Source organism: Vulpes vulpes, chromosome 1 (assembly GCF_048418805.1).
Source record: "Vulpes vulpes isolate BD-2025 chromosome 1, VulVul3, whole genome shotgun sequence".
NCBI lineage: Eukaryota > Metazoa > Chordata > Mammalia > Carnivora > Canidae > Vulpes > Vulpes vulpes.
In genome coordinates, this window is record NC_132780.1 from 162494481 (window position 1) to 162518129 (window position 23649).

Genomic DNA, 23649 nt, shown 5'->3' on the forward strand with positions numbered 1-23649 from the left:
GAATGCTTACGGTTGGACGGACAGCATTTACTTCTGCAATGTGTTCTGGTTCTCTGCCAATGGAAGATGAATCCAAATCCCCAGATATGAGCAGTTGGATTCATGTGTTCTACTGCTGCTCCATTTTTTCTTCACTGAACCATTATGATTAAAAAAAAAAAAAAGTCTCTTTGCAGGTCTGGTGTCTTTTACTTATTAGTTTTAGAGCTTTTCCAGTCAGGGACCACAGAAGGTCAGAGCTGCAAGGGACCCCAGAGATAAAATCTGGTTGAATTCTATAGATGAAATTTAGGTCTAAAGTAGCTATTTGACCTGTCAAAGGTCATCAGATACTGATTAAAGACAAAGCCACAGCTGGGATCTCCTGAAGCATGCTCGAGGAGAGGCAGTCTTGATTTATCTGGAGAATGAGCACCCTGTTCACCTGACTTTTCCCCCTAGATACAGACCATTGGCCTTGATTCAGTCTCCTATTTTATAACGCAATATTTACACAGAAACTACATATTTCAAGGCACATCAATTTATAAGACATAATCTTATATATGTAACTTACTTTCTCAGTTCACATTCAACAAATGTTTACTGAGTACCTACCAAGTTCTGGCATATACACAGTCATGATTGCCCTCAAGAGGCTTTCCTTGCAGTTTTAGCACAAAGCCGTAACACAAAGTTTACAGTAGCCACTTTGCTCAGGGCCACTTATGTGGTCATGCAATTTTATCTGTACGTATTCCTACAACACGTTTTCCCTCTTCCTTTCATTTACACAACAGACCAAGAGAGTGGCCTACCATTCTGAGGTTTTATCTTACCCAGAGCATGGATTTGGAACGGGTGGTAGTAAAACAATCCACAGATCGATGGGGGAAGTCTAGCTGGTCTTGCTCTTTTTGTTTCAAGAGATGTTTGCTCATTAGATGCGGGGACAGATGGCCTTGACTGTGTGCAGTCCATAGGGACTCTAGGTGGCTGCCCTAAACGCACAGAGTCGTGGTGGCTCGGATTTTCTGTTTATGTGGTGCCCTGTCATCATTAGCTTTTGTCGTCTTCTGGTGTGGCTGATTCATCTTCCTCCCGGACCAGCCGGGAGAGGAGGCGGAGATGTGGACAGGGCTTGCCTGAAGACGGTGACATCTGTCCGCCCCAGCCAGAGGCTGCCGAGCCCGAGCCCGAGCCCGAGCCCGGCGGGACCGCTCCTGCCGCTCAGCTGGGAGGAGCCCCAAGCCGGCCGTCCTGCCGCGGGGTAGGGGTGAAGGGGGCGGGCGGACAGCACCCCCGCCCTCCCCCAGGAGGCGTGCGAGGCCCAGCGGAGCCAGGCCTTCCGGGGCCGAAAGGGGGCAGTGGGGGGCGCCCCGGGGCCGGGCCCGGGGCCCGCAGCGCACGGGCCGGGGTGCGGGGGGCGGGGCGCGGGGGGCGGCGGCGGTTCGCTCCCCGGGGCTCCGGGGGCGGGGGGAGAAGCAGCCAGATGGGCGGGTTCAAGCGGCGGCGGCGGCGGTCCCGGGCCGCGGGCTCCTCCCCGCGAGGGTGCCTGTCTGCCGCTCGCCGCGCTGAGGCAGTGCGGCGGCGGGCGGGCGGGCCGAGGCTGCCGCCCAGCGCCCTCGCCGCGGCCATGCCCGGGCCCTAGCGCGCCTGCCGCAGCCCGTGCCCGGCGCCCCGTCCCGCGCCCCGTCCCGCGCCCCGTCCCGCGCCCCGCCCCGCGCCCCGCACCCGCAGCCCTGCAGGCTCGCGCCCGCCGCCGCCTCTTCAATGGGCAACCTGCTCGGCGGGGTCAGCTTCCGCGAGCCCACCACCGTGGAGGACTGCGACTCCACCTGGCAGACGGACTCGGAGCCGGAGCCGGAGCCGGAGCCCGAGCCCGAGCCCGAGCCCGAGCCCGAGCCCGAGGAGCCGGGGCCCGGCGGCGGCGGCGGCGGCGGCGAGGGCCCGGGGCAGGAGCCCGAGCAGCCTGCGCAGCCCCCGGAGCGAGGCGGCGGGCGGCCCCGCGCCAGCCCCGCGCCGGACGGAGACGCCGAGGCGGCGGGCGCCGAGCAGGTACGCGGGCCCGCGGGGTGGGGGGGCTCGGGCCGGGCCGGGGCGCCGCCGCCGCCGCCGCTGGAGGAAGGACGTCGCCGCGGACGGGAGCAGACGCCGAGCGACCCCGGCTCGCGGCAGGGGGAGGGGGAGGGGGAGGGGCGGGCGGGGCGCCGGCGGCTGCGGGTCCTGCGCGGCCGGACCCCTGGCGCCCGCCGCCGTCCCGCCTTCCCGCGGACTCGGGGGCCTGCTGCGGCCGGGAGCGTCGGAGCCGCGCTGCGGGCCTGGGGCCTGGGGCCTGAGCCCTGAGCCCTGAGCCCCCGCGCGCGGGGAAGCCCCTCCCGGCGGCGGCGCCCAACTTGAAGGGGTGTTTTCTTTGCCGCTGCAGCGCAGCTGGGGGCTGCGAAGGTGGGGCGGGGGGACCCGTCCGAAAATAGAGGCCGGTGAACCTGGTCCGGTGCGTGCGGCGGGTGGGAACGGCCCGGAACGAGGAGGGACCGCCACCAGGAGCACGGGCGCGCTCCCTTCCGCTCGGGTCTGCAGCCGCTTGAAGTGCTGCGGAAGGGCCCCGCCCCGAGGTGGAGCGCCGCGGCGCCTGCCCGGGCGAGGCCTTGCAGCCGGGGAGCTGGGGCGCTGAGACTTGTTGCTCCAACTGTGCCTAAATCATTCGCCTCGTGCAATTTGGAGGAGAGGTTGGTAAAGAGATAAATATATTCCTTTTAACCTCTGACGGCCTGAAAGTAAGTCAGACAACTTTCAAAAAGGAGGAGGAACTGCATAGCCAGGCTTCTAGAGAGGCGCTTATCCTGGAGGTGTTTAAGGTTTGTGGTTCTGCACTAGGCCCTCCTCCTCTATCAGCTGTGGAGGAATGAGAGTGTGTGTGTGTGTTTGGGGGGGGGGGGGGGTTGAAATGGAGCCCAAAGTCAGCACGACCACAGGGTGCTTGGCGGGAGTAGAGGAACTGCCACTTTAGTATTATAGCTGAGGCTGCCTCATAAATGTGGATAATTGTCTCTCTAGGTCAGGAGAAAGCAAAGCCCCAGCGCAGGCTCCATGCTAAACATATTATTTCAATCACCCGAAGTTTCAGGAGTTGGGTGGGAGTTGCTGTTTTTAATCCCCATGTTAGAGGAAACAGGCTGACAGAGTAGGAGAATCTTGCCCAAGAACATCCAGGGAGAGAGTGATGCAAACCCCAGTATGTCTGCAGCCAGTGTAGGTAGAACGTTTAACCTGTTGGAATTGTGATTCTCTCTCTGCCCCTTGTGTTCCGGTTTATTGATGGGTCATTTTGCATTGTGAATTTAACCTCCCTCCCCAAAAGTATTAGAGGCTGTATTCCAGCTTTGTTTTTTGTTTTTTTTTTTCCTTTCTCTTGTCTCCCAATTAAGTAACCTGCTCTTTTGGGATATCAAAAAACAAAACAAAACAAAGCAAACACCAGCTTAGGTTCAATCCAGCCAACTAGGTCCATCTGTATAAAACAGTTTGATAATCAAGGTTTCAGTCAGTTAATGGTGACCCCAGAAAATGGTAGACCACAACAGCTCTCCCTTTTCCCTTTCAATGATTAATTTTCCTTGTTAGTGTCACCATTTAACTTCTTAAAAAATATTTTTAATGTCGTTTTTTGACTATCAACTCCATTTGTTGCCTCTCCCCATAGTCACTTGCAAGTACTGCTGGGGCTACCTTTAGAATATATCCCAGTCTGACTACTTCTCACCTCCTTCATTGCCTTCATTCCTAGTTCAAGTGAATATTTGGCAAATGATGGTGCCGTTAAGTAAGATGCATAAGTCTAGGGAAAAAGCATCGTCAGGGGTTAAATCAAGAATTCTCTTGAATTTTATATCCGATTGGACATTTAAGTGGAATTCTTAAGATATCTATGAATGGAGCCTTAGTCCAGAACTGCAGTCATCAGCTTTTAAGAATGGTGGTATATAATGTACTAGGAGGTACTTGGTCCTTGAGGAGTGATGAGGAGTAAGAACCGAACCCTCGGCACTTCTCAATATAGAACATAGGAAGAGGAACCAAAGAGAAGGCTGACAAGGGGCGTCCAATGAGATAGGAAGAAACCAGGAGAGCTGTGGCATCTGACAGTGTTTCAGGAAGAGACATTTAACTGGCCCAGTGCTGCTGGGAAGTTGTGTGAGTTGAGCACTGAGACATGGTTTGGCAAAAATGGAGATTTGTTAGTGACATTAAAAGTGCTGTTTAGGTGGAAGGCTGAGAATGAAAGCCTGATTGTGGTGGGTCTTGGGAGAAGAGGAGAGACAAGGAGGTATGCACAATTCAGTGGTGATATTTTACTATAATAGGGAACAGAGCTATGGATCTGTATTTGAGGGGGGATTTGGGTCAAGGAAGGTTGTGTGGGTTTATTTTACGATAAGAGATACTACAGCATGTTTGCTGAGGGGAATGATCCAGAAGAGACAAATTTTGATGATGCAGGAAATAGGAACAATATATTAAGAAACAAAATCCTTGGCTGAGCAGATGAAAAGGGACAGGATAGTGAATCCGAAAGGAGCAGAAGTTGGAGGAACAAGGTCATGTGCTTGCAGGTTGGTACATTTAGAGGTTGGAGGATGCAGTCATTCTCATGATAATCCTGGGAAATAGGTAGGGCATGAGTCATTATCTTTGTTTCACAGATGATAAAACTCAGATTCAGTTAAGTGGTTGGCTTAAGGCCTCACAAATAAGTAGCAGAGTCAAGACAGCCCAAGTCTTGGGCTGTTGACATTTTACCAAGGTTCCTATAGTGCTCCTTCACTTGTAGTGGAGCTGAAATAATTCATGCCTAGTTAGTTGGACTTGCAGCCCCTGGCCTGGGATTGCAATTCCTGTCTTGTCACTGAACTCTGGGCCTTGTTCAACTTCTCTAAGCCTGGGTTACTGTGTATTGAAGATGGGAACGCTAATAACTGCCATCCAGGTGTGTCATAAAAATCAAATGAAATAATATACATGTAAGTGCTTTGTAAATGGAAAAGTGCTTTCTATACAAATGTAGGATGATGATTCATATGGTTGTAGCTCAGGCTAAATAGATTCAGAAACTTGCTAGGCAGAGCTATTTTGAAACGTGTGGCAAGGACCAGAATTTAAGCTTTGCCTTGCTTATGTAACATGACAGAGTAGCTAATGTTAAACATCAGAGAATTTGGTGTTAAAGTAAGTATCTCTATACTTGTAGTAATAGTGAGAATCACACCACTTCAAAAATGTGTGAAAATTGCTTGGAGGATGCTAATCTCTCAACACAGATGGGGGTGGAGTATGATGAGAAAGGGATTGGGGGGGGGGGGTGGGTGGGGATGGGTGAAGCTCTTAATGAATATTCATACCTAAACCTTGTCTTCTGTCTCATCATTGTCATCTGTCTTATTGTCCTTCTGCATGATGCGGGACACAAAGCACTTCCTTATACATTATAATAGTACATATAGTTAGAAAATTTAAACTGATTACATTGATCTGTGTCTTGCATTTTTAAAATTATTCATGGTAGTGAGAATTTTTAGAATTTAAATAGTATGAATAAACTACCACATATAAGTTACTACAATCTGAAGTTCATTCCATTTGAGAGCTTTTACTACTTTGTGTATATATATTTTAAATGTGCTGATTTATGTCACCTTGTATTATCACCAGGTTAATGGAACATTGATGCCTTTGTGTACTCATTACGGTGCTATCAGGGATGGAGTTTAGAAGCTATTTAGTTTGCTTTAAAATTCCGTTTTCATTCCATAAGTTTCATTTTCCTTCCACTGTACAACTAAATGTTGCAAAATTAGTAACAGTTTTCTTTGCAGAACTGATTTATTAGCAGTTTTTTTAGTATTATATATTCTAAAATTTTATCATAGAATAACTTGAGACCTCTGGTAAAGTAGATGTCTTAAATTTATTTTGAGTTCTATTTCTGATGAATAGTGATCTAGAACATTTGGCCTCTGTAGGCTTTTGGTGAATAATAAAGTTTTTTTATTTATTAAAACACCTTAGAACAAATGTTACTGGGCTCAAATCAGGCAAATAGAATACTAACAAATGTTGCTAGTAATCATCATTAAAAGAGAATTCCTAATATTGTCATTATTCTGAATAGCTTGATATTTATTTGAGTGTTCTAGAAATTTCTCAGTGACATTATATTGCATCACCATGTAAATGGAATTTCCCTTTTATTTTAGGGTGGTGATTCCACTGAAGCAACTGCCAAACCAAAGAGAAGCTTTTATGCTGCAAGGGATCTGTACAAATATCGACATCAGTACCCAGTAAGAGTATAGAATGTTTTTTTCTAAAATGTAAAATATTTCCCTTCTCTTTTTCTTATTTTGTGTTGCTAGTGAGCAAATATGCAAGAAGGTCCTTGTGCCTTTTTTATATGTCCATATGCTGGAGATTGATTTATTTTTTTCCTTTAGCAGAACTTCAAAGATATCCGATATCAAAATGACTTGAGCAATCTTCGTTTTTATAAGAATAAAATTCCATTTAAGCCAGATGGTGAGTAATCTGCTGCCTTGATAAAAAACAAACTTTAATAACATACACCTAGTTATTTTTTTTTTAAGATTTTATTTATTTATTCACGAAAGACACAGAGAGAGAAAGGCAGAGACATAGACAGAGGGAGAAGCAGGCTCCAGGTAGGGAGCCCAATGTGGGACTCGATCCTGAGACCGTGGATCATGCCCTGAGCCAGGGACAGGTACTCAACCACTGAGCCACCCAGGTGTCCCATACACCTAGTTATTCTTTGTTTAATCTGCAGTCAGTACATTCTTTTTTTTTTTCTTTTTTTTTTTTTTTTAATTTTTAAATTTATTTTATGATAGTCACAGAGATAGAGAGAATGGCAGAGACATAGGCAGAGGGAGAAGCAGTCTCCATGCACCGGGAGCCTGACGTGGGATTTGATCCTGGGTCTCCAGGATCGCGCCCTGGGCCAAAGGCAGGCGCCAAACCGCTGCGCCACCCAGGGATCCCCAGTCAGTACATTCTTAATGCATTTGTTCATTGACTGGCTTTACGGTGCCAGTAGTCTAAATGTGTCCCCAAACTCCTAGACCTTAGAGTTGTGAACATCCACTTGACCAATTCTGGAGGAATAACTGTGAATTAGCAATACCTTCCCACCACTTGTTCGCGGTGGCTATTATCTTAAAGATAGTGGGGGCTACTTTTGTGACAGGCAAAGAGATGAGATTTATAAACATATGTAATCATAGAATATTAGATTATTAAGAAACGTTAGAGGAGATCAAATTAATCTTCCTAATTTTAAAGATGAAGTCACTGGGTCTTAAAGCATCCAGAGTTCAGTATTCTTTTCACCATACATACCACACCCCCAAAATATTTAGAACATAATTTAAAAGTAATGTTTATATTAGAATTATCTTTCCCTGGGCACCTGGGTAGCTCAGCAGTGGAGTGTCTGCCTTCAGCTCAGGGCGTGATCCCAGTCCAGGGATCAAGTCTCACATTGGGCTCCCTGCAAGAAGCCTGCTTCTTCCTCTGTCTATGTCTCTGCCTCTCTCTGTGTCTCATGAATAAATAAATAAAATCTTGAAAAAAAAAAAGAATTATCTTTCCTGTTGATTCTGGGTGTCAGGGGTCAGGGAGATCCAGCAGTACCAGTTCAGTGTTCCGATGTCCTAGAAAGGGAACTGTACAGACAGTAGATATCCATTCAGCTCTGCCAAATAAAGTGCCTCCTCCTTCACAACTTTACAGTTGCCCTCGTAGGATCTTTTCTAAATTTCTCCCCCTATATGGAGAGGGTACATCCACTGTGATAATATGCATATTTCACCAAGGCACCATGCTATGGTTCATGATGAGCATCCTAATTTTATCCAGGTCAAAGCAGCCAAGTTGGCTTCTCTCCTTCTCACCCTTATCTCTGTGAGGTGACCAGATGGCCCTGGCTTCTGCTCTTTGCTCTTAGTGGAAATGGAGCCAAATCCACAGTTGTGTGAGTCAGGGAATGAGGATTATACATGACAAAGCTTTCCAAGTAGCAGGACTACATTTTCTAGTGAACTAACTGAAAGAAGGCTCTTTGAAGGCTGGGTGGAGTGTGGGGAGGAGGATTCCTGTACTGTGTACTGAGAGGTATACCAGTTGGGAGTTAGGACTTAACAACACTGTTGCAATGGCCAGATCCACTTGTCTTTAATTAATTTTCTGGTGTCCCAAAAGCCTGCCCTGATTTAGGAGGAAACCTGTGGATAAAAATGCTCTGTTACATTTACTAATGATAGAAACACACTGCTTTATTTACTAGTTGAAGTAATATTAAATAAATTCTTAGTTTTTTTAGGACCTGGGACAAGAAAACCTTTTGAAGAAATGCAATGATAGATTGTTAATTTGACTCTGATTTGAATTTAATAAAATGTATCTAAAGGAATGCCTTCAAATATAAAAAAAACATTGAACATTACAATATTTAATTGATTTATTTTTGTATTTTTAGTAGTGAATTTATTTTTCAGGTAGCAACTTAAAGTAATAACTTCAAGGAGTGCATTAATTTTTTGTAATCTTTATAATAAAATTTATTTTAAATCTTACAGGCTTTGTAGGGGTCAGGAGTTGTATCTAAGGTCACATAAAATGTTATTCTAGTTTATTATATAAATTACATTAACTCACACAACTTCCAGCATGTGTACACATATGCATATACCCTCCCCCCATACACACCCATACACTTGCCAGTAAGCATAAGCCTGCAATGATGTATTTTAATTATTAAGCAGGAGGAGGGGTAGTTGGAAGGGAAATTATGGAGGTAAATGGTTTTAAAATGCTGATAAAGCCAAGAGTTTGATTCAAAAACAACTTTTTACTCAGCCTTCCAAGAGTAGACCTCTGCTACAAACTGGTGATCTGTGGAGATGAGCTATGCTTAGAGAAATATGTCGTGGTTTTTTCTATAAAATTGACTAAATGGTCATACAGTCAATTGTGCGGACCTAGAGAGAATAAGAGAAGCAGGAGGGTTTTGTTCTACAGTTGGCCCTCAAACAGTATAGGGTTTATGGAGGCTAAACCTTGTACAGTCAGAAATCTGTGTGTAACTTTTGACTTCTCCAAAACTTGACTGCTAATAGCCTCCTTTTGACTGGAAGCCTTACCAGTGGCATAAAAATAGTTGATTAACACGTGCTTTGTATGTGACATGCATTATGTACTTGTTCTTACAAAAAAGTTCGAACTCCTGTTCAAAGGTTAACTGAAGTAAGTTTTTATGGGGAAACAGTAGGATGTGGTGAAGAGGGCTTGTTTTAGGAACCAGAAAGACCTGTGTTCTACTCCTAAGTTTATTCTTTTGTTAGTGTGTGACTTCAAATGAATTGCTCAATGTCCTCATTATTAAAATGGGAATGGTGGCACCGGCTGGGGAGAGTTCTGTGAAGATTAAGCTGGATGATGTATACTGTGTGTAATATGGGTCCTTTCTCTTCCATTTTTCCTCTCTCCCTTTCCTTCTCCTTTTCCACACTTCTCTCCCTCCCTTGCTCTTCCCTCACCTTTCTTTTATTACTTCCTTTTTCCCTGGGCTACATTTCATTTTGATCCCATCTTTATTTAAAGAGCTTATGACCATCTAGGGCAGGGGTTGGCAAACTTTTTCTGCCCAGGGCCAGAGTGTAAATGTAGTCAGCTGTGTAGGCCATGTAGTCTCTGTTGCAACTACTCAACTCTACTGTGGTAGTGTAAGATAATAAATGAATGTGCATGGCTTTGTTCCAATAAAACTTTATGTATAAAACAAATGGCAGGCCATAGTTTGTCAGCTTCTGCTTTAGAGTAACACTGGTAGAACTTTCTGTGATTTGAGGTGCCACTGATTTTTGAAAAATCAGGCTTATTACATAACTGAACAAATGGCATAGGGTATTCTTGGCATTATTTTTGTGTGCTATTATTAAATTTAAATAAAGACTAAGTGATTGAATGTTAACATGCCTCCAACGATGTCTTAAATGTCTGACTCATTTTCTAAATATTTACCACCTAGGTGTTTACATTGAAGAAGTTCTAAATAAGTGGAAAGGAGATTATGAAAAGCTGGAGCACAACCATACTTACATTCAGTGGTCAGTTACATTTATGTATCTCAAACTATGTCCTATGTAATCATGTATGTTTTCCAGATAACATTAATATAATAATATTATTTTTCTAAAAAAATAGGCTTTTCCCCCTGAGAGAACAAGGCTTGAACTTTTATGCTAAAGAATTAACTACATATGAAATTGAGGTAATACAAGCTCATTTCATTTTATAGGAGATGACCAAATAATATTGCTATTTTATTGTGCTGGTAACTACTGAATCATTTCAGCTGACTTTTCTTCTTCCCTTAGGAATTCAAAAAAACAAAAGAAGCAATTAAAAGATTCCTCCTGGCCTATAAGATGATGTTAGAATTTTTTGGAATAAAACTGGTTGATAAAACTGGAAATGTTGCCCGGGCTGTTAACTGGCAGGAAAGGTTTCAGCATCTGAATGAGTAAGTAAAGCCCTCCCCGACCCTCACCCCCCAGTGTATCAGGGGCCAGCATGTTCTTTTCTTGGTTGAAATTCTCTATGGAATATAGGAGCAACTAGCAGATGGACCCAGGAATTTGAATTCAAAAGCTGGTCTGAAGTGTAATTTATTCCTTGTTCTATATTCTAAAGCACAATAAAACCACAAAAAAGGATGAAATTGCAGGTAGGAATAAGGCCATTCTGCTTTAGAACTCATTCTTCTTGAAACCTCTATACTGATCAACCTCTCTACCCTCACTCTTTATACCTTTATACCACGGTTCTTGGCATTTATACTTATTTCTTGGGTATAGTTTCCTAAGTCACCTCTGCTGGACTGTAAGCTTCTTGTGGCATAGTCTGTTCATCGAGATGGTACCTTCTTAGATTAAATACATAAATTAAGCCTATGACATATAAATATCATTTTATAAGACTCAGATGTGCTTGTACATTTCTAAAAAAAAAGAAGGAAAATTAGAATCTTTATTATTTAGGTAAAGAACAAAAGTCCTTTTTTGCTTACTAAATCCTAAAACCTGTGAAGAAAATTTTAAGAGTTTATTTGGAAATGATTTACTGTACTTTTTTGCCTAGATATTTATAACTTAATACCTACACCCAAAGTTTGCTTTTTAAGATTATTTTCTTTGCATACAAACTGAATTTCTTTCTTTTTAATGTTAGGGTGACTTATGAATGCTGGACCATAAAACCAGTAGCTTTAAAGCATTTTATTTTTAGCCCATTGTAATTAGCTGAACTGGACAAATACTAAGAAATAAAAAAATAACCTAAGAAATTTTTCTTTGCCCAACAGAATTTTGAGCATCAATTAACTGAATTTTTGGGTGTTTTTCTAGAACTTTCATCTTGTTTTGCTAAAATGAGTATTAATGTTTAAGCCTTCTTTTTACTTTATTTTAGTCATGGGCAACACTATTAAAATGGTAGCTTGTACTAAAACACTGAAGATATTGGGCATAAAGCTTTATGATCTTGGCTAGAAAACCCATTAACTCATAACTCAAGTTAAATTTGATTTGTATAGGGCACTTAACAGCAGAAGCATATATATATACTTCTGCCTCAGCAGTGTGGGTAGCTGTCTCTGGACAGAGTTTCTAAGCACTTCTGTCATACTATCAATGAAAGCTGTATGCAAGCAGCCTCGTGACATGAAGGATGGCAACCTATCATTTTAGAGAATCTTCGTCCCCATCTTGTTTCTGGTTGGAACAGCAGTCTCGTTTAGTAAATGTCTGTTGAGTGAATAAACAATGAACAAATACGTTTACCAGGTTTAAACCTCTTTGCGATTTTATTTTCAGATCCTCTGATAGTTGGAAAAAGAACCCTTCCAAAAGTTTTGATTAAAATGATCTCCTGGCTTGGGTCACGGGAAGGGAGTCTGAATTAACCATGACATTCCCTGTACCCCATTCAAATCCTTTTCTTTCCACCACCCACTGTCTCTCATTTTCCTTTTGCTGGGTATTACACAGAGCTTTTATTTGTGTTTAATCTGTGTGACATCTTGAGTTTCTTAGAGTAGGCAGGAAACTCAATATATTTATAGTAGCCCAGCAGACAAAAAAGTATTGAATGAAAGTGAAATGAAGTAACGTTCAGTGAACAAATGACCGTGACTAAAAGAAGTGAAATATTTTCAAACACAGGAGTACAAATTATAGACCAACTGCTCAGATGTATTTCAAATTTTATTTGTAATCACCTTAGATTACAGAGCCATATTTTAAGACTCTGGAATTTCTTCTCACTTTTATTTTCCACCTTCTGGTTCTTGCCTTTTTTGTGTTCTCTCTTCACCTACCTAGTCTTCCTGACACTTGCAGTCCTGTTTACTGCCCTTACTGCTGTCGGGAAGCCCAGCTTCTCTCTTTTATCTGCTGTGCAACCCCAAAGACTCCTCACAAAATTAGGAAGGTTTTAGCTGCTCTCTTCTTTTCCATTTTGTCTTTATTTGTCATATTTATTTCAAGTCATATGGAAGCATTCAGTTCCTTTCTCATATACTTCTGTTCCATAATCCTCATTTTCATTCCATTCAACCCAAGGTTTTGCCCTTTTCTACTGTTACATAAATATTTTACATTGGAGAGTGTACAAATAACAGATAAATGTGTACAGAAGTTTCATCTTGGCCATTCTTCAAAGACCGCATATGAGCAGCAGAGCTGGTTGCAATGTAGTAAATTTTGTTGGATTATGTAACTCGTCTTTGGTATTTTTAAAGAAAACTATTTCTCCACTTTTCCATACATCTCTTTCTCATAGATTTAGGGAACAGATATTGCTCAACACTTTTATCACTAAGTTTTTGGAGAATAGGAATGCCATACTAACCTAACACTAAGTCAACTCTGCTGCCCATGGCACATTGTCTTAACCTCATTAAAATTCATGTTGTCTTAGAAGACTCTTGCTTCCTAACTATTAAAAAAAATACCGATTCATAAGACTGAAACATATCTGCTATGTTCTACCCTTTGGCCTCAAAGAGTTGAATATTAAGATGATACTTTTGTGGTAAAATCCAGAAGAATGGGGATGATAAAACTGCTGGACTTGTCTTTTCCAAGGTTTGGCTAGTTTGAATCATTAAGGTTTTTGTTTGTTTGTTTGTTTGTGTTTGTTTTTGTTTTGTCCAGACTTTCTTATTAAAATGTAAGGCTGTGGAACCATCTCCATCTGTCTCTTAGATAAGTCAACATCCTTCTTCACCTCTCCCAAGTAGTTTGCTAGCTGCAAAGTAGGTATATGCATTGCTTGTTTAAAGTTCAATGTCTGGTGTATAAAGCAGGTTTTAGGAAGTTAGAAATAAGTGATGATTATGGTTGTGTGTCAATATGGGGTAAATAAATACCTGGGCTATTGATGATGCATGATTAATACATGCAGCCAAAGATGCAGCCATATATGATGCGGCCATATATTTGTAATAAGGCAACTATTGGCCCAGTGACATAGGGCAGGCATATTGTGAATTGTGATAGATAAGCTTAGGGAGCATTAGTTTGGGGACAGAGAAGTTTCTGCAATTTGGGCAAAAAGGTATCTCTGGAGTCCATGCCATTAGAAGCAAATTCTAAAATTCTCTGACCAGGGAATAAAGGAGAAAGAGGCCATGGATGGAAGACATTAAGTGATTAAGTTGGGATAGATACATATATGTATTTATACACACATAAATTAGTACCAAATTTAAATAATAACAATATTAATTTTAAATAGTATATAATATGTTTTGAGTTCTACAGGCCCTGCATGCATCTCAACTCTTTTGATTCTTCTAACAGTCCAGTAAGATGTGGGCCATTTCCCCTATTTTACAGATGAATCAGAGAGAGATACTGTAACTTCACAGAGCTGTAGGTGGCAGAGCCATGGTATGAGCTCAGGTCTGACTCCAAAGTCCATGCTCCTATGTTCTGCTAAAGAAGTCAGTTTTGCATCCTCTGTCACAATTGTGCTAGCAAGGTAGAGTGGGTTTTTGTGCTGCTTTCTTTATGGATTTTGCTGACACTGTAAATCATACCTTCAGCTGACAGCTAATGTTGCATTTATGTTTGGTACTAGTTACCTGTGGTAGGTACAGTAGAGTTGGTGTTGCTGCAACTAAATGCTCCACATCCTCGATGTACTTAATAAACAACAGTTCAGCATCAGTGGGAATAAATTTTAGATCTAAATATTTTTCAAATATGAAGAAGTAAAGGAACAAAGGGAATTTATATTGTATATTTGAATTTCACCTAGATTGGCATTACATAGAAGTATAAGGTTTTCATAACTTCTAGTTTATTCTTCTTACAGTGTCTAATATGACTTTCAGTGAAGTCCTTGTTCCATTAAAAAATATTTTTCCAGTACTTCACATTCCCCTGCTTTCCTTCACCTGATCACCCACCCCCGCACCCCATAACATTTTATTCAATACTCTCTTTCAGGTCACAGCACAACTATTTACGAATCACTCGTATTCTTAAAAGCCTCGGTGAGCTTGGATATGAAAGTTTTAAATCTCCTCTTGTAAAATTTATTCTTCATGAAGCTCTTGTGGAAAATACTATTCCCAATATTAAACAGAGTGCTCTGGAGTATTTTGTTTATACAATTAGAGACAGGAGAGAGAGGAGAAAGCTCCTACGTTTCGCCCAGAAACATTACACGCCTTCAGAGAATTTTATTTGGGGACCGCCAAAGAAAGAACAGTCAGAGGGAAGCAAAGCCCAGAAAATGCCCGCCCCTCCCACCTCTGGTCATATCAGTCAAACTTCTATGCACAAAAAGTCCAAGGACTCCAAAAATTCCTCCTCAGCTGTTCATTTAAATAGCAAAACAGCTGAAGAAAAAAAAGCAGCACCAGGAGGACCTGGAGAGGAAACAGACAGTCTTAGCGCAGAGCCCAGCAGTGAAGCTACCAAGCCAAGAAACACCGAGGACGGTAATGCCGAAAATTCAAATTCTGAACTGGAAAAAACAGTCACCGATCCCACGGAGAGGAAGGAGACTGCAACTCCTACTGAAAAAGATGAAGAAGGTGAAAATCATAAGAAAGACGGTGAAAATCCTGGAACTACAGGTTCCCATGATGATGTACAATTACAGTGAATTATCAGAGAACCCACAACCCAGTTTAGGTAAGGGAGGAGAAACCGTACAATGTATCCTGAAGAACAGAGGGCACGTCGCAAATTTTAGCCATCTGTTTGTGATTTCTGTTGTAAATGTTTTGTTGTTGTTTTTTTATTGTGGATGACAATGAATTTAATATTTAGGAAGAAGTTTCAAACAAGACCCAATAAATGAATGTATTCTATAACACTTTTAGGTTGTGAGTGTTCAAATTCTGTACATCATAATTGCTTTTCAATTATTTTCAACATATCTGGAAATAATCATGTAGTATTTGATATATCAAATAAATTATTTCGGGAGATTACAGTCTACATGAAGAAAATCAAGAGGATAAATTTCATGCTTTTGCCATACTTTTGCCCAAATTTATGGATTTATTTCTTGAGCTGGCAAAACAAATTTGGACTTTTTAGATGTATTAAGAAAGTAATTTGGACTCTTTCATTACAGCACCTCAACATGTTTATTTTTGAATTCTGGTATGTGAAATTTCTGTTCTTGGGGAGCTATAATTGCCCAGCCCATTCCTTGGCCCCACTGTCCTTTCCTCTTTCCCTGTCTCTGCACTTGTCCTCATTTGCCATTTTTGTCGGCCAGCATGTGCATTTCTAGGGTACGTTCAAGTGATCTGTACTCAAATTTAAATGGAACAGAAGAGCACTTCAGCTGTACGATATCAAGAATTTGCTTTTTTAAAGTAATGAAAATGTTTTTCTGTGTTAAATGCTTAAAAACAAATTACGATGCAAAAGTCCGAGGAAAGTATTTTGCTTTTATGGCTGTCTCATATAAATTTGGTGCTTGTTTCTGAATGCAAATGACTAAAGAATTAAAAAATAAGGAAAAAAAATTACTCATCTTTAAATGGCCTGCTTCTTACCTGGCAGCAAAGCAGTGGTTTCTAAAAACCTTGACTATCTTAGTGTTCTTTGGGCTATGAAATTAATAATATTGCTTTGTCCAGAGTATCTTTAAAAAAGAAAACAATATGATGTATCTCTAAGTTGTCAAACCTTGAAATTGAGAATAGATTTGAAATTCCATATCTTCATCAAATTCCTTTTTTTTTTTAAAGATTTATTTCTTTATTTATGATAGACATAGAGAAAGAGAGAGAGAGAGAGAGGCAGAGACACAGGAGGAGGGAGAAGCAGGCTCCATGCCAGGAGCCTGACATGGGACTTGATCCCAGGACTCCAGGATCGCGCCCTGGGCCAGAGGCAGGCGCTAAACCACTGAGCCACCCAGGGATCCCCTTCATCAAATTCCTTATCCACATTAAGTTTTAGTAGACACTTAATGTGTTAATATTGGTTAGAACAAGTAGTTTTATTTCTTGTACTACTTGCTAATATTAATTGATGTGTAATTAATATTACACATCAGAAAATAATCAGAAACTCTGTGGTGAGAACTTCAAAGCATACATACAAATATAGTTAAAGCAATTAATAGAAAAAAATTTCACTTTCATTTGGAGTGGAACTAGCTTTTGTGTATCCCTTGGGTTTTTAGATTCACTTTAATCCCCAGAGAATTTTTACTATGTCCTATTTGTGAGTCCTATCATACCATCTTCTGTTACCTTTATGATTGGGGATTTCCAGCAGAGGATTTTTAGAAAATATATCAATAGTATGTCTTTAGAAATATGATTTTATTGCTTTGAAGTTTACATGAAATACCACAGTTGCTCAAACTTTTTAAGTATGAATATTAGTAACTAAGTTGTATATCATATTCCAATTAATATAGACCATTTTCTCATTTTTGGTTCCCATAATACCCTAATTTTTGCTTTCTGTTGTTTTGTGAAATGAGTATTAAGTTTTGGGGAAACAATTCTGCTTTTGCATTTCAATTTTTTTTTTTTTTTTTTTTTTGTATGGGCTGTCTTAATGTGGAGCTTATAGCACGGCCACTGTAGAGTTTAATAAACAGTTTTCCAGGGTTAGATGGTGAGAGTAGTTGTCACATTGAGCCAAACTGTAGGAACATGATTAATTTAAAATATCTTACCAATTTTGAATACATGATAAAGTGTTCAGCCTGCTTTCTAGGTGTATAATATTAAAAATTTGTGACCAGATATCAAAATATTGACAAACAATGGACAAAGACTAAAATAAATGGTTATAATCTGAATGACTTAGGAACTGTAGTATATCAGAGCCCTTACAAGTAAAAACATTTCATTCAACAATTTAACTCTTAGAATATTATTCCTAACTAGGAGTTTGATTAGATTGTGCAAATTATTTTGAGAATACTTAGTTTCAAGGGAGAAAATTGCCTGGCTTCCATTTAAAACATTGGCCTTGTCCCTTCATGTCATTTTTTAATGCATATACATATATAATAGAATGATTCCTCCATTTAATCTGCAAATAATTTATGAGAGAATTCTTCAGTGAAGAACAAGTAAGGGGATGTCATTCCTTTTGCAGATAAAAGTTATGAGTGTTTGGCATTTTTTTCTATAAAGAATACTTTGTACAATTAATAGTTTTTTAAATAAGATCTATAGATATGTATTTATGTGGGTCTTCGATATGAAACAGCCCTCTGGGTTTGACTCTGATGTTTTGTATTTTTAAAAAACTACCATATGCTTGCAGAAATTTATTGAGAAGTTGTTTTAAAAAATGCAGTGAAGCATGGCCAAATAGCTAGAAACATTATTGAATCTTTGCAAATATATAGACTTTATCATTGTACCTTGGACTGTGAGGATAGAAACATTGGCTATTGATAAAATATTAAATTGCATTTAATGGCAAATAGATGTTATATCACTTAGTCTAGCACATTTCTAATATTTTATGCTTTCATATCTCTAAGGAGATAATGTATGTGGAAGTATTTTGAAATACTGTAAAGTGATATATAATTATAAGATATATTTCTGTACAGTAGAGAAAAAGTTTATAACATTAAGAATATTGTACTATTATTCAATTTCATGCTCAATCTCATAAGAAACTAAAAAGAATCATGATAAAAGTGAAATGTGTCTGATTTCTGTAAATCAGGTCTAGTTCTCAGTTCAAAAATTATTTTGTAAAGTTTTATTTTGAATTTAGGTTTTTAGACCACTTTGTAAGCTTCAAGTAGGAAATAAAATGTACAACTCAGGAGTTACTAGAGAAGTTCTAAGATTTTTTTGCTAAGTATTAAAAATTTAAACATATGAAAATGTCATTTAATACCTATCATAGTCATGTTTCACATTTTGTTGTATAAAACTACCTATTTTGCTTCTAGCTTTTATGCTTTAATATGAGTGAAAATATGATCTGGTGAAAAAGGAAAAACAGTGCAATGTTCTGAGTTATTCTTTAAAGAAAAACCACTTTAGTAGGTAAATTTCCATATCAAGTGGTCAAAAACTGGTTGAACTATTTGGTTAATTGTTTAAATTTCCAAAGTTTAAAATAGAGTTATGATTGAGTTCATACTCTGTCGAGTAACTAAATCAACCAGGTTTTTGTCTTTCTATAAGTAAGGCTCTTCTAAAAGCTTTATTTTCTAACCTGAGAAAAGAAGGACCTTCTTGATCTTACTTGAATGTATCTTCGTCTATGGGTCTTTTGTGTCTATTTGGGCTGAGTGGAGATTCTTTGTGTTAGGAATGGTTTTGAAGATTTCTAATTTGTTTCTCACTTAGAGAATTCTCCTTTGTCTTTTGGGGTATATGTGTTAAATACAAGGTAGGCTGGAGTTAGGCGTGCTAGAATAATTTCAATGCAGGTGTGGGTGTAGAGAATGACAAGAGGGCCAATGTAGGATCTTGAAAATTAGGAGTTACATATATTGACTTCTTTCAACTTTGAATTCTGGAGTGTTTATTACATGAACAGATCTGTGTGGGTAATCTCTAGGGTGACAATGAGTACTACCCTGCCTCCTTCCCTGTTCTAGTTATCCAGCCCACCCAGCAGATTGTGTTCAGGGACAGACTGTTTTTAGAAATCCCTTATTACTGAAGTTAATAATAATATAGTTATAAATACGATTGCCTGGAGGTGTCCAGATGTGCCTTAACGAATGTAAATGGTTTTCATTCAGAAGCTTAAATTTTTACTCTGTTGTAAAATCTTGACATGAGCAACTTTCCAAACCATGAATATCAATTATTTTAATGAATTTACGTTGGTGCATTTTCATTTTGGAGAAATTTCCCTCTGTGACAATAGCATCAGTTCATAAGAAAGTGCACTTGCCACAGTGTTCAACAATGTGTTACATTTGACAAAAAAAAATGTTTAGGGTAAGAAACATTAACTACATTGGTATATTTATTTATGCTTTTTCTTGATTTTGCTACATGCTATGATTTTCATTTTAAACATTTCTCAGTTACTACAAGTAATATCTGTATTTTACTTCTCATTCTTAGCTGCAGATGGATGCAGAAAATGGACTTCTGTTAGAGGATTATTTAAAAGTTTAATTCCAGTAGATGGTTAGAGGAATATGAAATTAATTTTCCTATTAGAAACATTTGAAAAGCACTGTTTTTGCTTTTTTTCCCTAGATTAGACTGTTCTTTGTCATCTGCTTTTTTCTTGATCTGTTGAGAATTATTGTTTTAGTTTTTTTGTAGGAAATAGCTTCTTAATATGTTTGTTGCTTGAATTAAAGTTTTCATGTGGAAGATAAAATTAAGTGCTTTGTTTAATGGCTCAAACCATGCCTGAAAGTAGAGTTGGGAATGAGGACTAAGAATCAGCTAGGCATATTGATAACGTGGAGCCAATACTGGGTTCCAGTCTCTCCAAAGATGTGATGGGTACTCAGAGCTTCCTCTGAATTATGAGGTGTTGAGCCTCATTATCATGACTTTTGAAGAAGGTAGATCACCTTGGACTCCATACACAATTTTAATAGGTTATCAGTTGTCACAAAATATCTGTTACAATTTGCTGTAGTTGTTTAGGAAATTGTGAGCAATTGGATATTCATCATGTAAATTACAGCTGAATCTTTATAACTGTCTTGGGAAACATTGAAATACCATTTCTGCCCACCCTCCCAGTTCTTTGACCAAATTCTCTTGGGTTGTTCTTTCATAGATAAATATTTTTAAAAATCTTTATAAAATGACTCAGTGTAATTTAAAAATGAACTGAAAGGGAAAAGACATTGATACTTGTTACAGTGAAAGACCTCGTTTAAAAAAAAGCAGACCTTATGAAAATATATTTAAGCTATGAGGTTCATCATATTTTCATTTCTAAATCATAGTAGAATTTATGGAACAGTTTACATTAATCAGAGAGATTACATATATAATAATCTTAGTCCTAAGAAATGTTCCAAGTTCTGTACTCATTGGTCGAGTAGGCATTGGTTTTTTTCAGTGTTGAAAGATTTTCTTGTGAAGAAAAGGAAAACACAAACGGAACAAGAGATTGGGAACACTACCAGGAACCCTACTACAGAAATAAAGATATAACCACCGATGGGTTTGTACAAGTGACGGAATTCTTGGGAGCAGATGAGGAATGATCTATATAAAAGCTTTATGGTAGGGGTGTGATTTTGGAATTAGCTCTAAGTAACTGATGCCTAGGAGATCAGGGCCTGGTGTGCAAACAATCCCATTAATACTCTGATTTGAACCATGACTTCTGGCTCTTCCACAGGAGACTGTGACCTTCCAGGAGACCAATAGAATTAGGCAAATGATCAGATACCAAGTTCAGTTTCTTTGCCAGTGGGTATCAATAATTGGTGGTTTTACTAGCAAGGAATTAAACTGGCTGAGATAAGATTCGGTACTAAGGTTGTCAGCAAATGAAGCAACTATCTCCCAAAAAAAAGAGTTGACAGCATATTAATTGTGTGGTGTTACAATTAAGTAAATGAGAGCAAAGCATCAGCTTATCCTTTGATAAGCATTTTTTTTTCATTTTTTAAAAAGACCATTTACTTACTTTTTTCCTAAATAAGATATTGACCTTCCATTAGTATTACCTAAGAAGATAGATGGCCAACTGGGTCCAGGCAGTATTTCACTTTGGAAACTGTTGTGTACTTTTTATTTTAAGTATTCAGGAAAATGAGTATGATTCTTAAAAAGATGTATGTTTTACTTCTCACATAAGCTCTCCCTGTCCAGCAGCCCCTGGGTCTTCTCTGTGCTCTATATTCACCTGCAGTATGAATTACAGAATGCTGTGCATGTCTGTTAGTACCAATACCATGTGTATGTGGTAGGAGTTGTAACCAGTTTCTGGATCTGTATGGTACTATGAAACACTTATTTTATAATTCTGTAATTGTATGGCAGTGTTATGCCAAAAATGTATAAAGAACAATAGTTTCTGTTGCTGACTGCTGTATTTTAAAATATTGTTTCTGAGATAATATATTTAGAGTTCCTTTAGAGTAATTATTTTTAAAAACTATTGCCAAATATACATCCTGTAAAATGAATAAAAGCCACTTCATCTTGGTTAACATTTTAGCATTATGTTACAGTACATTATATTGATTTTTGCATGATTAAAATATTTTTTGAAGAGCTGGAACAAAGGACTTGCTGTTTTTCTATGATTAGGCATATATTTTTATGATTCTCATATGAGATCAACATTATTTCCTTTTATTAAATAAATATTTTGAAGAGTGAAATTTTATTTACATATGAAGTTATTTTCATTGCAGGTTTTTGGAGAGCAGATCGCATGTGTAAATACTTGGATGTTTATTGTTTCTTTTTTTGCAAGTTTAAAAAGTATATTGAATACAGATAAACGAAAATGAGCCTTAATGGAGATGACTTTTTTTCACTTAATAGGGCTGGTCTTTTTAACAAGTCTTTCTAATAAGGGTCTGGTTGACACACAGGTTACACTAGTTTCAGCTGTACAACACAGTTTACCGCCATCACCATACAACCCTATTACAATATCATTGAAATAAGTCAAATTTCTTACTAAGAAAAAGGCAATTGTGAGGTGAAAGTGAAGAGATTGCTCTAAATATCCTGGGACAGTGTGGATGAGGATGAAGAGGAGCTTGGCTGAGCTGATCTAGATAAGAAAGGAGAGGATGGAAAAACTGAGAATAGGCTGTGGTAAGAGGCAGAATGAAATGACATTGTGCATAATTGAGAAACTATTAGGAAAAAAGTAACAGCCACAGTAGTGAGTGAGCATGATTTTCACTGCAGCCTTTGGGATGAATTGTTTAGTTGAGAGGAATGCATGCAGTTACTGTCGTGAGGGAAGAATGGGCACATCCTGGTGATGGAAAATAGAGTGTTCTTTTCCCCGAACGCTGAATGTCTGTAGGCAATGTAAAATCCTAAGAGACTGGAGATTCTTGGTATAGTGAGAAATTCAAGACTGAGTCTGCATTGCTTTAAGAACATAAAATTTAATATGGGAGAGAATTTGGAAAAAAGATTTATAACACATTCCTTATTTTAAACCTCAAGTGGATGCAAAGCAGGCAAGCTGGTGTTCCAGGGAGGGAAGGAAACCCAACCTGGATAAACGTAATGATGGGCAGTTTGGCCTCTCATAGGTGATTTTATGCTTTGGCAATTGTGACTAAGGGGCTAGAGTGACACAGGGAACATAGAAGGATTATCCTGCCCTTGGGATTATCCCTGAGAAAACGTTGGATTAATTGGAAGACCATTTTAAAATAGGTTACTAAAGACAGATTAGAGAGCCAGCATGGGTTTGACTTAACTACGCAGAAAGACTGGGTTTATTGAGTAATTCTGCTCTAATAGTTAGCACTCTACTATTTTTATAACCTTAGTGTATATTTAACACTACCAAGGAATATATAAATATTTTGTTTTCAAATGGTGTATAACATTTTTGTTGTGATTGGAATGGCCTGTTTTATCCACTCTCAACTTTGGAAAAGCAAGATTTTAAAGGAAGAATAAACAAAGAAGTGGTAGATGATGTGAACCAAATCAGATCTGACAGCTTACCTTAGAATGCTGAGCTTGTCTGAAATCTTTGAATGGATGATTCGACTGTTGTCAGGAAGAGAAGTTTGAGAAAAAGCCCTGAAGGAGTAAAAAGAGATATTTTGTTTAATGGAGCACAGCTGGCCTTAAGGCCAGAGAAACTTGGATCCACATGGCAAAACCATCACTTATAGTTGGCTGTGTGGCTTTGGTCAAGTCACGTAAATTCTGAGTCTTTGGTCTCTCAATGGTAATAATATCTATTTTGTGAGTTTCTTGAAAGGATTAAAGCCTAGGTTAAATACAAGGGACATATTCAAGATACTCTTTTACGGTGGATGCTAGCATTCTAGAAGAAAATGAGATGTTTGGTCATGCATACATTGTGTAGCATTTATCTCAATGGAAATCAATCTGCTCTATGTTTGCCCGGTTTACAGATTGAAACAGAT

General features: G+C 39.3%; 1 protein-coding gene across 2 annotated transcripts; it reads left to right on the top strand.

Annotated features, from left to right (window-relative positions):
* Positions 1-1590: 1590 nt before the first annotated feature.
* Positions 1591-21798, top strand: OGFRL1 (opioid growth factor receptor like 1). 2 transcript variants are annotated; one of them, XM_072735163.1, is made up of 7 exons: positions 1591-2037; positions 6234-6320; positions 6471-6552; positions 10082-10160; positions 10258-10324; positions 10431-10576; positions 14568-21798. In XM_072735163.1, exons 1-7 carry the CDS (start codon positions 1753-1755, stop codon positions 15229-15231), a joined length of 1410 nt encoding a protein of 469 aa, XP_072591264.1. In that variant the 5' UTR covers positions 1591-1752; the 3' UTR covers positions 15232-21798. The 2 variants fall into 2 exon arrangements, with proteins under 2 accessions (XP_072591264.1, XP_072591261.1); XM_072735160.1 differs by having other exon boundaries at positions 1663-2037; positions 6474-6552.
* The last annotated feature ends 1851 nt before the right edge of the window (positions 21799-23649 follow it).